The sequence below is a fragment of the Nyctereutes procyonoides genome, unplaced genomic scaffold, assembly GCF_905146905.1.
Source record: "Nyctereutes procyonoides isolate TBG_1078 unplaced genomic scaffold, NYPRO_anot_genome, whole genome shotgun sequence".
Classification (NCBI taxonomy): Eukaryota; Metazoa; Chordata; class Mammalia; order Carnivora; family Canidae; genus Nyctereutes; species Nyctereutes procyonoides.
The window spans coordinates 17,375,884-17,392,355 of NW_026575021.1; the positions used below are offsets into that span (position 1 = coordinate 17,375,884).

Sequence of the window (16,472 nt, forward strand, 5' to 3'; positions counted from 1 at the left end):
CAAGAGGACAGAGCAATAGCTGGTTTATTTACCATCGTATTCCCCATGTTTAGTGACAAAAAAAAAATCAGCTCTTTTGTAAGAAAGCAGTATCTATCAACAGCTTGACGGGAAAAAAAGTCTAAAAAAAGATAGATCCTAAATGTTTTTCCTGGAAAAGTACGGTAACATCTTTGAATTAATGCTGCCAGGAATATCCTCCCCTCCGTTCCAGTGTCCTGAGGTCTCCTCTCTGTCCTCTGATAGTCATGAAGCACTCCTCTCCCCTGTGATCTGATTCTTGGGGAGAGGGGAGTCTTTTTTTTTTTTAATTATTTATTTATTTATTATAGTCACACAGAGAGAGAGAGAGAGAGAGAGAGAGAGAGACGCAGAGACACAGGCAGAGGGAGAAGCAGGCTCCACGCACCGGGAGCCCGACGTGGGATTCAATCCCGGGTCTCCAGGATCGCGCCCTGGGCCAAAGGCAGGCGCTAAACCGCTGTACCACCCAGGGATCCCGGGAGAGGGGAGTCTTAAATTATACTTTTATAATAAAAGTCTGTAACTTTATTTTTTTAAAAGATTTATTTATTTATTCACGAGAGACACAGAGACAGAGAGAGAGAGAGGTAGAGACACAGGGAGAGGGAGAAGTAGGTTTTCCGCAGGGAGCTGGATATGGAACTTGATCCCATGACTCCGGGATCATGCCCTGAGCCGAAGGCAGGTGCTCAATCGCTGAGCCACCCAGGTGTCCCAATGTCTGTAACTTTAAAATACGAAGGAATTAGTGTGTGGTAAGCTACTAGCTAGCTACTAGCTACTTCTCTCACCCTTTTCCCCTTCCTTCTCAAGATACAAGGATTTCTGTAAATGACAATATTTTATTTTAAATTCCTAGCCTGTAGCCTCATTTTCTACAATACCAGCACATTACTTGGTACATAGGAGACACTAAATAAACTTTCATTGATGGGCTGGCTGGTTACATTATTACATGCCAAGTCCTGTGCTGAATTTCAGAGATATGAAAAAGCCAGAGACACATATTTGTCATGGAGAAGTTCACATTCACCAAACATGTGTAGGAAAGAACAGGTAGATGATCAACATGAGAGAGGAGAAGTGTTGCGATTGCAGCATCTACAACATGTGTAAGGTCAGAAGATTTGGGCCGCATCTAAAAAAATGGGTGTGAAGTGGTGAAGCGAGCAGGTGAGCGGTAAGAAGTGGCATCCCATGCAGAGGGAACAGGATATACAAGGGCAAGGAGGTGTGGAAAGGATGGCATGTTTGAAGTCCAGCCTGGGATTCCATGGACCTTCAGCATCAGGTCCCAGGAAGAAAGCGACAAGAGGAATGTACTGAAAGGCAGTGTAGAGCAGATCACAATGACCTTAGGAGTGGTACCTGGAATAAGCTGGCTTACGAACGTTAGAAAAGGGATGCTTTGTACTGGTAATAAATACCTCGTACTCTGAGGTCATGGGGAAAGAGAGAAAATGAAAGGGAAAAAGAAAGATGTGGATGTCACTTTATATTTTAAATCATGTTTAATGTTAGATCCAAGAGTGTAATAGTTCCAGCTGTCTTATGTAAGAATACGTGCTATATTCCAAGTACAGTGCTTTCTAGATAAGAACTGGCTGAATTTAGGAGATGTTAAAAATTAAGCAGTACTCGGTGCACCTGAGTGTCTCAATTGGTTAAGTGTCTGACTTCAGCTCAGGTCATGATCTAGGAGTCCTGGGATCCAGCCCAACATTGGGCGCCCTGCTCAGTGGGGGCCTGCTTCTCCCTCTCCCACTGCCTTCCACCTCCCCCCATGCTCTCTTTCAAATACATTAAATCTTTAAAAATTATTTAAGCAGTACCCTTATTATTCAGCTTAGAAAAGGAGACTAGAACAAGCATTTTTTTTTTTACTTTCCACTATGCAAACTCAGTGCTGGAATTCAGTAAAGTCTAACCAACATGGAAGCATCACAAGACATAATATTTGCAATATCTTATTATGAGTACTTCTAACTTAGGGGTAGTGGGATGGGAGGGAGAGAGACTAAATGCCTGCCATCCTCCCTGCCCCACTTTGACAATGGTTCATTCCATGGAGGTAGCAAACGTCTCACTCCACTCTGCTGCCAACAAGACTGTCTCCAGTCCTTGTGGTGTGATCCTTTGCATGACTCCTGCATTCCCAGGCTCCTCTCTTTGACACCCGAGAGTGCCTGGCCCAACCTGGCACTGGTCTGAGCTTAATCACACATACCACTCACATCAGGTTGCACTGCTTGGAACATCCACTCCTGTGTTACCACCTGAAAGCATGTCCTATAGAGAGACATGCTACCACCTGAAAGCATGTCCTAAGGGATAATGCTTCCAGTCCGGCAAAAGTGTTCATTTTCACAACTGGAGCCAATTTTCACAAAGGAAGGGCATTCTCTTGGCAAAATGTCTCATGGTTTTCCATTTTGATAAGATTCCCCTTGAATAAAAATAACCTGATATACAGAAAGTTGCAGCAGAAGGGCAGCTTGAATCCAAAGCTGCTCACCAATGCAGAAGCAGTGTTTTGAGAAAACAGTCTTCAAAGATGAACTCTGAAGATGCGGACTATCATCTTCCAGAAACAGAACTAAGTCTTTTCTACCACTCTTCTCTACAGTGTTTCACAGAGAATTAAGTACTGAATGCATATTGCATGAAATTAAGAAGATCCCTGAGCCTACTGAACTCTAAGCACAATTAGCTTGCTGTTCTTCCTTTTAAAATGCTCTTTGAAAAAGTCCCTGCATCAGGGCACCTGGATGGCTCAATTGTTGAGTGTCCAACTCTTGGTTTTGGCTCAGGTCATGATCTCAAGGTCATGAGATAGCACCCCAAATCAGGCTCCATGCTCATTGGGAAGTTTGCTTGGGATTCTCTCCCTCTCCCTCTGCCCCTCCCCCCTCCAGCATGCATGCTTGCTCTCTCTAAAATATATAAATAAATCTTTTTTTTTAAAAGTAAAAGTAAATCCCTACATCAATGCAAGGATTGCAATTATACAACAACCTTTCAGCTAGAGGAGAAGCGTGTAACTACATGTTGTAGTCATTTAGGGGTAATCTATATAGATGCAATGTCCTATGTAAGAATATAAACTACGCAGAAAGACACTTACTCTAAAAAACCTTGAAATAAAATCAGAATCTCATTCCTTTGGTGACAATTAATAATCTTAAGACCTGGTCAATTAACACCTTAACACCTTTGTTATCTTGGAGGAATTTCTGTTTTAGAGAAACTGAAGAACTTCTCTCTTGCTTCCTCACAGTAAAGCTACAAATAAAGACATTGGGCTGAAACCAATGGTATTCAGTTTCCATTCTAAAGACAAGTGAGACTGGGTAGGTTACCATATACAAAGAAGTTAAAAGAATACACAGTGTCTTCTAGGTAGTCACAATGGCATTCAAGTATCCTTGTAAGTAGTGGAGCTCAAGAGAAGAGATTCTCCATTATCATTATTTTTACAGCCCCTCAATTAACCACAGGCTTCCCTAAGCAAATGCAGTGTTTTCTTAGAGATGTCAAAATTTATTTTGTGCCATTGAATATTTACAATTTAAAACATGCATACTGGGGATCCCTGGGTGGCGCAGCGGTTTATCGCCTGCCTTTGGCCCAGGGCGTGATCCTGGAGACCCAGGATCGAGTCCCACGTCGGGCTCCCGGTGCATGGAGCCTGCTTCTCCCTCTGCCTGTGTCTCTGCCTCTCTCTCTCTCTCTGTGACTATCATAAATAAATAAAAATTAAAAAAAAACAAAACTTTAAAACATGCATACTTGTATATCATGCACCTCTGTATCTGTCTCCCCCTTTACCACCAAGACTCTAAGCTCTTGAAAGACAGGAACCATCTCTGACTTACTCTATATAAATTACAGAGTGGCTCAAATGCCACGTCCTCAACAAAGCCTTCTGTGATGACATGTCCTCAGCAGAAGATGATCTCCCTGCAGCATCCTGCTGTGTCAAGCACTAGCACTACCCTTTTGCCTCAAGATTTTAGCACATTCTCAGTGCTTTATATATTTCAAGCCCTTGAGGAATTAAAAGAAACTCTTTCTCACCAAACAACTGGGATTTATGTCCTACATAATCAGGACTAAAAGCTAGCCAAAAGTGACACATATTAATCAAGCTAAATTACAGTATAGCCATTTTTCTTCTAGTACAATTATCTTTGGCTTTAAGACACAAATGAATCATTAGGGTTCTGAATCTCTTCTGGCAAAGAAATACAGTAGAAGCTGAATGCTCAACATTGTGAGTGTCATCAGAACAGTTCCATAGATATGAATTTGCCTAGTTAATCCCCCTTCATTATCTCCATTAGCTAACAATGCACATGTAGTCACTGCACATAATTACTGCTCTAACAGACAGGAACGTTTGAAATATTAACTTTCCCACAGACTCCAAACTTCAGTAAGCAGCTCTCAACAATTCATTATATTAATCATATATGTCACCACATTCCTATTAAATATGCATGAGATTAAACACCACTCATTTTACAAACTGCCTAACATCATTTTTAATATAATTTATTACCTTTTAGATACTGCAATTATAACGGCACCTAGGTGCTGCTATAATAAATGCAAATTTAACTACCTGGCATATAAATAACCAATGTTATAACTCATTCCACTTTTATTCAATTTTTAACATGCATTCAAGTGAGAATATTTTGTAATACACAACATAAAATGTTTATAAAGTTAATATGTATTATGACATGGGGATGTCTAATTTAAAGTCACATAAAAAAGGGATAAATTGATTTTCTTAGACTTAGGTATTCTAGACAAATAAATCATTCAAAATGCAAACCTACCAAGAAATTAGCATAAAATACATTGATAACCTATGAGAAAAAGTACAATGGGAAGTACGATTATGTACATTATGATGTCATATTTCTAATCAAACACTTTACAGACTTTATAAATCCTATGTTTATGTAAATTATTGCAACAAAAACTAGAGTTGATTATTGCAACAAAGACTAGCAGAAAAAGACAAAATTCCAAATGAAGGGGAAAAATACATCATTAACTTGGATCATGTCACTCTAAACTTTGCAGTTAATATGGCCGCAGATTATTAAGCTAAACATATAATGGAAATAATAGTAACAGCCACAGTTCACACTTACTGAGCGCTAACTTAACTTACTGTGTCAGGCACTATAATTAGGGCTTTACACTCATATCTCATCTCATTTTCACAAAAACCCAGAGAAGGAGATATTAATATTATTTGCATTTTACGGATGTGGGAAGTGGAAACTTGCATGGCATAAATGTCTCGCCCAAGCACACATGGCTTGGCAGGACAGGGTCTGACTCCAAGTCTATCCTCCTAAACCCAGTCAACACCCAGCTCCCAGCTCTGGATTCACCACTTCTTTGTGTGCCTTAGGTAAGTCACCTAAAGTCTGGAGAGCTCATTCCTTTAGCTGCAAAATTAAAATAATCTATGCCAGAATTACTAAGAATGAAAAAGATGGTTTATGAGAAAGTACCATGTAGGTTGTGGAACAACATAATGCTGCTTGTTATGTTATCAATGAAGTAAGAAAATAAAAGGTTGAAAATGAAGAAAAAAATGGCAAGCTGACACCGAGTCAAAATTTTCCAAAAAAAAAATGGTATACCTAGGTAAATGTTTCTGGTTGTTTTAACTTGCTTAATGTAGAAAATACTCCACAAAGGCAAATATGAATCAATATTATATCCTAAGAGACAGCACTAGTAGATTGAGTTAGACATAAATAATAACACTAGAATTGTAGATGTTCACCATGATATTGTGTTCATATTACTAGATTTAGCCTTTCCAAAAGCTCCTCAAAACTAAGGCTTTTTAAAGTTACCTGGAATCATTACCAGGCCCTAATTTACTGCAATCCACATACACATTTTGATTAGCGGTAATATTTAAATCCTCAGGCCCAGGAAGGAAAAGTAATACTCAAAAGTCTCATTCATCATTTAAGATAGTGATATGTCATCACTGGGCTTCTTTTTCCATAGGGCTTTGTGACTTAAAAAGTTAGTTCATGTGCCTTATATCAACAAAGATCCTAAAAGAAAGATCTAAAGATTTAAGATCCAGACACTGGAATTCACCCAGGTTAATAATTATAAGAAATCTATATATCTATACTTCAGTGTGTGTGTGTGCCTCTGAGCATGCAGAAGTCCATCAACATGTGATTGTTATGTATTTAGTGGCTTTCTACTTTTCTTAATGCTTATATTGTCAATTATTTAAAGAAAATGTATAAGGCCAAAATAATAACAGTAATAGGGACAAAGGGGCTGTATATTCCCAGAAATTCTTTTATTCATTTTCAAGGTGCTCATGTCATTAGATGAAGAAGGGAAGCCTTAATTTGCATAAACTCACGAATATACCAAGTCACATTTTTAAACATCCTTACTTGATGACTTTAACAATAAAGAAAATTGTAAGAGTATATGGAATCTCTAAGGTCCTACCTACCTCCTGGCCGTTCGTGTTCTCCATCAGTGTGTAAAAGCATGGCAATGGGCATCCCTACATTCTTGGATCTTCCAGCTACAACCACATTTTTCCCAAATGTTTCAATTCCTTAAAACACAGAGTTTGATTTAAATGAAGAATCAAAAACAAGAAGCAAATTAAACATTTGAACAGCCAACTAAAACATTCTTTAAAAACTTCTAATTAAATTTGAATTACTGTGTAGCTAGTCTATAATGTACCCACATTCATTATTTATAAATATTCTTTTTATGTTTCTTGGATTTGTCACTTCCTCCTTAATTGTCCTTGTTAAAAAACTACATTTTTCAAGTTGTCATTAAATTACTTTTAAATATGGAGATTCACATGAAGAGTTAGACATGCAAAAAACTTAAAATATAAGTAATAATTACTACTAATTATAAAGTAAGCAAAGTACAACAATGTCAAGCTTAATTGGTAATCAAACTTTCAGCAAATTTGGAACAAAATGAATTGGGAAAAAGGGTATTTTTTATAAAACTCATGCACTTTACCCCATAGGAGAAAGGCACTGAACTTTAGGGATTCAGAAAGTTACGAAAGATAAAACTTGCAGATATAGCACACTCTACCTCCTTTGGGCATAGTTGCTTCATAAGTAAAATGAAGAAGTTAGAATTAAGGCTTTTACAAGTAGTAATGTCCTAAGAGGATGGTTCTAGGATCTACTTTCTCTTGAAATTTTCTCCTTTAGAAAACAGCACATTTGAAAGGAGAAGATGCTGTCAGAAGTGGAAGAGACAGTGAGAGAGAGAGAGGCAGGACAATCACAAACCTAAAGGCAATATGGAACTGATTAATGTAGAGGTATATATCTCTATATATACCTCCAAGGTCCAAGAGAATATTTGTATTGTATTCAGAGCACAATTCAAATGTAAATGTCTACAGTAAACACTGAAGTCATTAGAGATGGCTCAAATATGTTCACCACATTTTGTTTCTAAAGGTAAGGAAAATCACAATTCATTTTGGAAAATGCACAGTAAGTTTATAATTTAAAAGCAGGGACACAATCCTACTATTGGGAAAAATCCACTCCTATAAGGTGCAACAGTAGTTACCAGTAAGCTGACATGCGTTCCTTATTTTATTTTATTTATTTTGGATTATTCTTTGACTTCTATGATTTTATAACTTTCTACAGACTGAAGTTTTATGACTTATCATTTTCTTTCACTCAATAGTGAAATGGTTCCATCAAGAAACTGCACAAATGCTCAGTGTGGCACTTCATACATATGTCCAGTGGACCACAAGTTACCAACCTGTTCTCTTGATTATTTCCCAAACTGCACTGGCAGTGGCAGGTATGAGAGAATGCTGATCAAGGCACAGTCTTCCAATATTGATAATATGAAATCCATCTACATCTTTTTCAGGGGCAATTCCATTGCACACTGTTCGCTCATCCACATGGTCTGAAAAGTAAATAAATTGGTCTATTTTTATTTTTATTTATTTTTTAAATTTTATTTATTTATTCACTACAGACACACACAGAGAGAGAGAGAGAGAGAGAGAGAGAGAGAGAGAGAGGCAGAGACACAGGCCGAGGGAGAAGGAGGCTCCATGCAGGGAGCCTGACGTGGGACTCGATCCCGGGTCTCCAGGATCAACCTCGGGTTGAAGGTGGCGCTAAACCGCTGGGCCATGGGGTCTGCCCTGGTCTATTTTAAAATGGTCATTTATTTGGAGGTCTTTACTTGAGATCTGAAGATCTACATTAAGAGTTAGCCTCAGGAAAGGCATAAAATCATTACTTTGCCCTTTTTCTTTCCACCAAAATAGTAAGCCAAAGTGCTTTGGCTGATGGCTATAATTAACCACCGTAATGGTATAAGGCAATTGCAGGGCTGGAGCGGCTGGCCTGGTGAAAGGGTAAAATGTCTGAAATAAAACAATACCAATGAGATCTGGAAACAGCCAGGTCCTAAGTCTTTGCCTCAATTAGTTTCCCTACTTAGTGGTTTAGATCTATGTTTTTCCTACACAAGACATTTCCATGAATAGTCTTCTATTAAATATTTCCACTATCACAGATTAAAAGGGCTTTGCTGGTGTTAAAATACTCATAACATCATTTGTGTGCCTAACTTCCTCCCAAATGACATAACAAAAAAGCAAATCACACACACACCTACACATACACACACGTATATTTCTCTGAAGCACTTGCACACTGATATCCAAAATATCATTTTGGTTTTCTATTTGGAAGGAAAAGAACACATAGATAGGAGGTGTCAGTCATCATCTCATTTTGAAAAGTAATAAGTAAAAGTAAAAAGGCTTTTATTACTCTATGCAGAGTGGCTTAGGTTACCCTAAACCCAACAATCAGCCCAACTGCCTAATATTACTGAAGTACAGTTTCTATTTGCTACATAAAAGTTTCTTTGTTCATTACACAATGGATGGCATTTAGATATAATTTTTTTTAAGATTTTATTTATTTATTCATGAGAGACACACAGAGAGAGGCAGAGACATAGACAGAGGGAGAAGCAGGCTCCTGAGGGGAGCCTGATGTGGGAATCGATCCCACAACCCCTGGATCATGACCTGAGCCAAAGGCAGACGCTCAATCACTGAGCCACTCAGGTGTCCCTAAATATAATTTTTAAGAACATTATCAAAGTCAAAGTTTAAATTGTTTTCAAGAGCTATGCCTTGTACCTTAGATCTTCTATATTCTAAATGGGATACTACTATTTTACTTTAAATCCAATTTTCCAGCATTAAACTACTGAAGTCTTTTATATGTATGAAAGTAGTAATTTGAATTATGTTCATATAGAAATGGGGTCTTTGGAATGTCTTTCCAATCAACAGTTGTTCACTTTCAATAACTGTATTTATTCTGTAATGTTCTAGCAGAGTAAGTATCCCTCTGTTTTCTCTGAAACCAGAAAATGATTATACAGGTTCTAGTAAAACTTCTTAAAAACCACATGTTCACTATTTGAGAATAAAAACAGTGGCTCATTTTTTAACCTGGATGATATTGATGATTCATTTCTTAGACATTAACCATTTATGTTGAAGCTCCATGCCATGGATATACGGCATATGGATATATGGCACAGTTAATCAAAAGCTTTGTAAATGAAAAGAAAAATAATTGTATTTAAGATCTCCATTATTGACCTAGGGCTTAAATTAGTTCATTTCTAAGCTTAAAATTGGCTAATTTTAATTTTAACATGGACTGATTGAAAGAACTCAGGTCTCTTGTAGGTTTGGAGAGTCATCCCCTTACCAATAAGTCTGAGCTACACTTAATGTCACCACCTATTGGTCCGTGCTCTTCCATTCACCAACAATAACACTGAAGTTATAGCAAATAATTTATCTCATGCAATGGCTAAAATTCTTAAGAAGCTCTATAAACATGTGAGAATATGGAGGCCAGCACTAGAGACCAGTCCTCTTAGGTATGCCTTCAAGTGAAACTCAGTTCATAACCAGGCCACCAATTCCAAGCAATTTTTTCTTAAGCCACTTCATTAATAGTTATTTAAAAGATGTGTGGACATACAAAGGTATAACACAGAGAGCATATGAAAACTGAGGTTATTTAGTCTAAAAGGAAAAGAACCTATATGAGTAGATTTTAAAAATTAAGATCATAAGAATCAAGGAAACTGATTCATACATTACATATACATATACACACATACATACATACATACATACATTTTTATAGAACTCCATGTTATCTCAGCAGTGAATTAAATCTCACTTGCAGTCTTTGCCAGGAAAGATACACTTTTTATTATGTAATATGCAGTGAATGTCAATAATACAAATTAGTATAATTTATATTTACATAGTGCTTCATAATGTTCATGTTACTATCATATCCACTTCCTTTTTGATATTCATAGTTACTGGAGACTAAAATGAAAAAGGAAAGCTCAGAGTTGGGAGAGTCAGCTAATTTCAAGCCACTATAAAGAGGAAGATCCAGAATTAAAATCTACATCTTTTTGCCCTAAAGTCAGTTTTTCCTTACGTATATAGAAGTCATAAGTATCCAATCATCTCAAATATCATTCAAAAATTAAAATTTGGGGGCTCCGAGTGGCTTAGTTGGTTAAAAATCTGCCTTTGGCTCAGGTTATGATCCCAGGGCCCTGGGATAGAGTCCCACATTGGGCTCCCTGCTCAGCAGGGAGTCTGCTGCTCGCCCTCCCCCCCCCCCCCCGCTTCTGCCCCCTCCCTCACTCATGCTCTCTCACTCTCTCTCAAATAAATAAAATCTTTAAAAAAAAGTTAAAATTGGGGGTGGCTGGGTGACTCTGTCGGTTGAGAGTCCAACTCTTGCTTTCAGCTCAGGTCATGATCTCAGGGTCATGAGATAGAGCCCCACTTTGGGCTCCATGCTCAGCAGGGAGTCTGTTCGAGATTCTCCCTCTCCCTTTGTTCCTCCCCCTGCTCACACACTATAAATCAATCAATCAATATATAAATAAATACTGTTTTTTTAAAAGTTAAAATTGGAGGAGCCCCCCACCTTCTAATCAAGACATTTGATAATCCTAACATATCCCAAGGAATGCACTGTTTCTTTTAGGCCTACAAATACAACACAATTTCTAGGTTAATACATGCCTAAACGTGCAGAAAAGCATTGAATACTTTATTATATGAGTAAGAGAAATAAATATATTTTCTGTTTTTGACTGACATCTAGTGGAAGTCCCCTGAAGTCCTTGGGTCCATGACTTGAAGAAACAATCCTAAGACTCAGTAGCATCAATTTTTTCACAATGGTTATAAAATATTTTTGACCCACAGAATACAGCGGCTAATAAATAACCAGTCAACATCCTACCAAATGAATGGGAAAATTGGCAGTATTCACTTTATGTTTCCCCTCTATTTATGATCATGAGAGGTCATTAAATCATGTCAAAAATAAAAAAAAAAGGCCTTCAAATTATAACCATAATGTTGCAAGAAAACAACCCAGAGAATGCCTTGAGACCATTCTATAGAACTACTACACTATGTGTATGATTGTGTGTGTGTGTGTGTGTGTGTGTGTATGTGTATGCTAAATTGCCTTTGGACAATGAACACACCCAAAAAAGAACAAATTATTGGTTTATTCTCTATCCAAGGATTTTTATGTTACTGTTTAAAAGTACCTCCTCTTGGGGTGCCTGGATGGCTCAGTGGGTTAAGCATCTGCCTGTGGCTCCGGTTTGGGAATGCAGCTCCAGGCTCCCCGCTCAGTGGGGAGTTGGCTTTTCCCTCTGCCCCTCACCTGGCTCATGCCTGCTCTATTGCTTTCTCTCTCTCAAATAAATAAATAAAATCTTTTAAAAAAAAAAAGTACCTTCTCCTACTGCCTCAATAGCTATAGGTTAAGCGCAAGTTCATTAGCATAATAAATAATACTGTCCTCAGCCTGGTTATATCTTTTTCCTAAAACCTCCTCTCCAAAGGCTCCATCTATCTCTTTCCCAACCACCATAGTCAAATTGGTCACATCAAGCAATGTCCCACTCTCTCATTTCCTTAGAATTAACTTTGTATTTCTGTACTATTGTTCATGAAATGCATGATGACTCTTCCATAACTAATTCCTTCTTCCCTGTCTTTCCCACCCTAGTCATTCCTCAACACGTTGATTGGCACCTGTTCCTTCATCACAAATTGAAATGATACATTTTCCTCCTCTGCTCTCCCACAGAACTGCTATAAAGAATACTTAGCACATTAGTTCAGTCAGTTGATAACATTAGTTATTTAACTCTCTCTCTCACTTATGAGTGTGAGCCTTCTAGGGCACAGATCTTTTTTTATTAAACTGATTTGCCCATAGTTTTCTCCATTTCAGTTGATGGCAATTCCATCCTCCTGTGCTGCTTGCCAAAAAAGTCTGGAGCCATTCTGACTCACACTCAATATCTATTCCATCTACTCAATCTTTGCTTAAATGCTACATTATTTTTAAGGACTATTCTGATCATGTTATTTAAAGTAGGTTCCATTTCTGATAATCGTGAAGTAGTTTAGGTTAGACCAAACTTCTCACAATTACTGTAAACACTGGAAAACATACATAAAAAACAATGACCTATAGTTGTAATGTACATTACTGATGTAGTGTACAGCAGGATGACTACAGTGAATAATATTGTATTGTGTATTTGAAAATTGTTAAGAGAATATATCTTAAAAGTTCTTATTATAAGAAAAAAATCTTGTATCTGTGTATGGTGATAGACGTTCACTAGACTTACCATGGTGAGTATTTCACAATATATCCAAATATTGAAGCGTTGTGTTATACACTGGAAACTAATACAATGTTATATGCCAATTATAAAATAATATAATAAAAGCTCAATAAAAATTTTCAAATAACTACTATTTTATACAAGCCATCTGTAAAACCCTGGAGAATCACTAGACCCAGGCAGATTTGGAAGAGAGTGGGCATCTGAAAGACAGGAATGTCACTCAAAGAGTTTCCCCCCTCCTTTTTTTTTAAGATTTTATTTATTTATTCATGAGAGACACAGAGAGAGAGAGAGAGAGAGAGAGAGAGAGAGAGAGAGAGAGGCAGAGACACAGGCAGAGGGAGAAGCAGGCTCCATGCAGGAAGCCTGATGTGGGACTTGATCCCGGGTCTCCAGGATCACACCCTGGGCTGAAGGTGGCGCTAGACCACTGAGCCACCTGGGCTGCCCAAGTTTCCCATTTTGGAGGTTTTTCCTTAGGCACAGAACAGCTAGAACTTGGATAGATATTCTGCAGTCCTACTTGCTTAAGGTATCAAAGCACAAAGTTTGAGGCTACCACAGCAGCTGAAAATTGGAGGGAGATATCCAGAAAAGAAGAAAGCCACAGAGTGGAGACTCAAAGTATATCTGTAAATTCTGCTCAAATCCCTGACCCCTGAACAACACACACAGGAAGAAAATTCCAAGAAGCCCATCCAAGGCTCGGAGAACTACACAAAGATAGGACCAGTGGTTTGGCAAAGGCAATGCAAAGCTTAAAGTCCTCAATATAATAGGCATTTACAAAAAAACTTATAGCTAAGTTTATACTTAATAATGAAATACTGAATCTTTTTTCTCCAAAAAAAAAGAAGACAAGGGTGTCTCCGCTACCATTACTATCCAATATTTTACTGGAGATCCTAGTTAGTGTGATAATATAAGAAAAAGAAAAAAAGAAGCCTAAATAGGAAAGGAAGAATTGAAATGCTCTAGTCACAGATGGCACGGTTATTTACACAGAATATTCTAAAGAATTTACAAAACAATGAAAGAACTAATAAAGTGGACTTGGCAAGATCACAGAATACAAAGTCAAAATCAATACAAAAAAAATCAGTTGTATTTCTGTATACAAACAGCAACTACTTGCAAATGAAATGTTAAAAATATTACTTATAATAGTTAGCTAATCATAAAGCACTTAGGAGTAAATTTTTAAAATTTGAGAATGGCCTCTATAATAACAACTATAAAACCCTGCTGACAGATGACCTAAACAAATGGAAGGCATGTTGTGTTCATGACCTGGAAGATTCAACAGTACTAAGATGTCAAGTCTTCCAAATTGATCTATAGGTTCAATGTAATCTCAATCAAAATTCTATGAGTTTTTTTGGTAGAGGCTGACCGATTCTAAGATTTATATGAGCAGGCACAGGAATATCCAAAGCAATCCTGAAAGTGAGTGAAGTTAGAGGACTTATAATATCTGACTTGAAGACTTGCTATATAGCTAAGTGATCAGGACAGTGTGGTACTGGTATAAGGGCAGAAAAATACATCAAAGAAACGGAATAAAGAGCCCAGCTTGCTTTCTTTCTTTCTTTCTTTCTTTCTTTCTTTCTTTCTTTCTTTCTTTTCTTTCTTTCTTTTCTTTCTTTCTTTCTTTCTTTCTTCTTTCTTTCTTTCTTTCTCTTTCTTTCTTTCTTTCTAAGATTTTATTCGTTCATTCACGACAGACACAGAGAGAGAGAAGCAGAGACACAGGCAGAGGGAGAAGCAGGCTCCATGCAGGGAGCCCGACGCGGGACTCAATCCTGGGTCTCAGGATCACACCCCAGGCCGAAGGCGGCACTAAACCGGTGGGCCACCGGGGCTGCCCAAGAGCCCAGCTTTAGATTCACATTTATACAATCATTTGATTTTTTATAAAGATGCTGAAGCAATTCAGTGGAGGAAGGAAAATCTTTTGAACAAAAAGTCCTTGAATAACTTGATAGCCATTTGGCAGTGGGACTGGATACTGAACTATAATAAATCTAAACATAAAAGCTAAAACTGGGTTCTGGGTGAAAACTTTAATTTGTGCTAGATACAGGCAAAGGTTTCTTAGAATACAAAAGAATAAAGCACAAAAGAAAAAAACTGATGAATTAGACTTCAGAAACATTAAAATCTTATACCCACCAAAAAATAATATTAACAAAACGGATACCAAGCCAAAAACTGGGAGAAAATATTTGTAAAATATATATCTGACAAAGAACTTGTATCCAGATATATAAAGAACTCTCAAAACAAAATCATTAAAAGATAAATCAGTTTTTAAAAATGAGCCAAATACATAAATAGGTATTTTTCAAAGGAATGTATTCAAATGGGAAATATGCATATAAAAAAAAAAACCAGCGGTTCCTTGAGGATTAGGATGGAGGCAGGGACAGGAATTGACTGGAAAGGAACATGAGAAAACTCTCTCAGTTGATAAACACACACCCACACACACTATATTCTGCTAGGGGGTTTAGATTATTTCAAAACTGATTAAAACTTACATTCAATATGCTTAAAATGTATGTATTTCAATGCAACATAACTTTTACATAAAAACATACATACTGACCTGTGGTTAATGATATGCAAGCTGAAGTTTTAGGGATACATTGTATGTTCTTACTTTTAAATGCCTCAAAAACAAGAGGGATTGATGAATGAATCAATGGGTAGATATGACAAAGCAAAATAGCAACATGTTAACAATTATAGTATTTAGGTTGGGATTATATGGGTGTTCCGTGTATCATTCTTTTAACTCTCCTGTAAGTTTGAGATTTTTCATAATAAAATGTTGAAGAAACAAAAATACAATCTGTCCCCCAATATCTTGATTCTCTATTCTATGCTCTACTTTTTTTCTCATTGCACATCAACTTCTAATAAATATAAATGTATATTTATCACATTTATTTTTTATCGTCAGTCTCTCCTGCTTACTCCACAAGGACAGAAATTTTTGTCTTTTTTTCCTTGATGTCTTCCTAGCACATAGAACAATGCCTGGGATAGGAGGGACTCAATAAATACCTGTTAGATAAATGAGCACTATTACCCCTGACTTACAGATGAAACTAGACAAAATCAGTGGACAACCAGGAACAATTAGAACAGATGTCTGATCCTTCTACAACCTCTGACATCTACCCTTTAAAAATAAAACGAAAAACCAAAGGTGGCTTTCATTAAAATCTTTGTCAGTATCTTTGCATCTGCATTGTTATGTATCTGGCATGTTTACATCTTCCAATATAAATCTGAAGTAAAAGATTCACGTTTGTCTGTTTTTTATTGATTTCTTCATTTCAGGATTTGAAAAGTCTGAAATTTAAGGCAAAGCTTTGTGATAGGTTGAAGTCCACACTCTAAACACAATATATAGGCCCTTGAAAATTCGCTCACTTGTTCACTCAACAAATATTTACTGGGTGTCTACCATGTGCCCCGTATTGTTCTAAGGATTGAGGATACATAGTGAACCAAACAGACAAAATCCTTACCCTCTGGAGCCTATATTCTAATGGAATAAATGTCTGCCTGATCAAATTGTTTAGCTATAGTCTCTTAACGAGTTAATTATTTTGTAG

The 16,472-nt window shown here is 37.2% G+C and overlaps 1 protein-coding gene across 4 annotated transcripts in view; it reads right to left on the bottom strand.

The window, feature by feature from the left end:
- The window catches only part of MTHFD2L (methylenetetrahydrofolate dehydrogenase (NADP+ dependent) 2 like), a 122,051-nt gene that overhangs the window by 75,155 nt on the left and 30,424 nt on the right, over window positions 1-16,472 (bottom strand). For all 4 annotated transcript variants that reach the window (XM_055340493.1, XM_055340519.1, XM_055340502.1 and 1 more), the window contains 2 exons: window positions 7,858-8,010; window positions 6,545-6,652 (listed from right to left, as the gene is read on the bottom strand). In XM_055340493.1, the coding sequence (XP_055196468.1) occupies window positions 6,545-6,652; window positions 7,858-8,010 (261 nt within the window). The remainder of the gene's footprint in view (window positions 1-6,544; window positions 6,653-7,857; window positions 8,011-16,472) is intronic.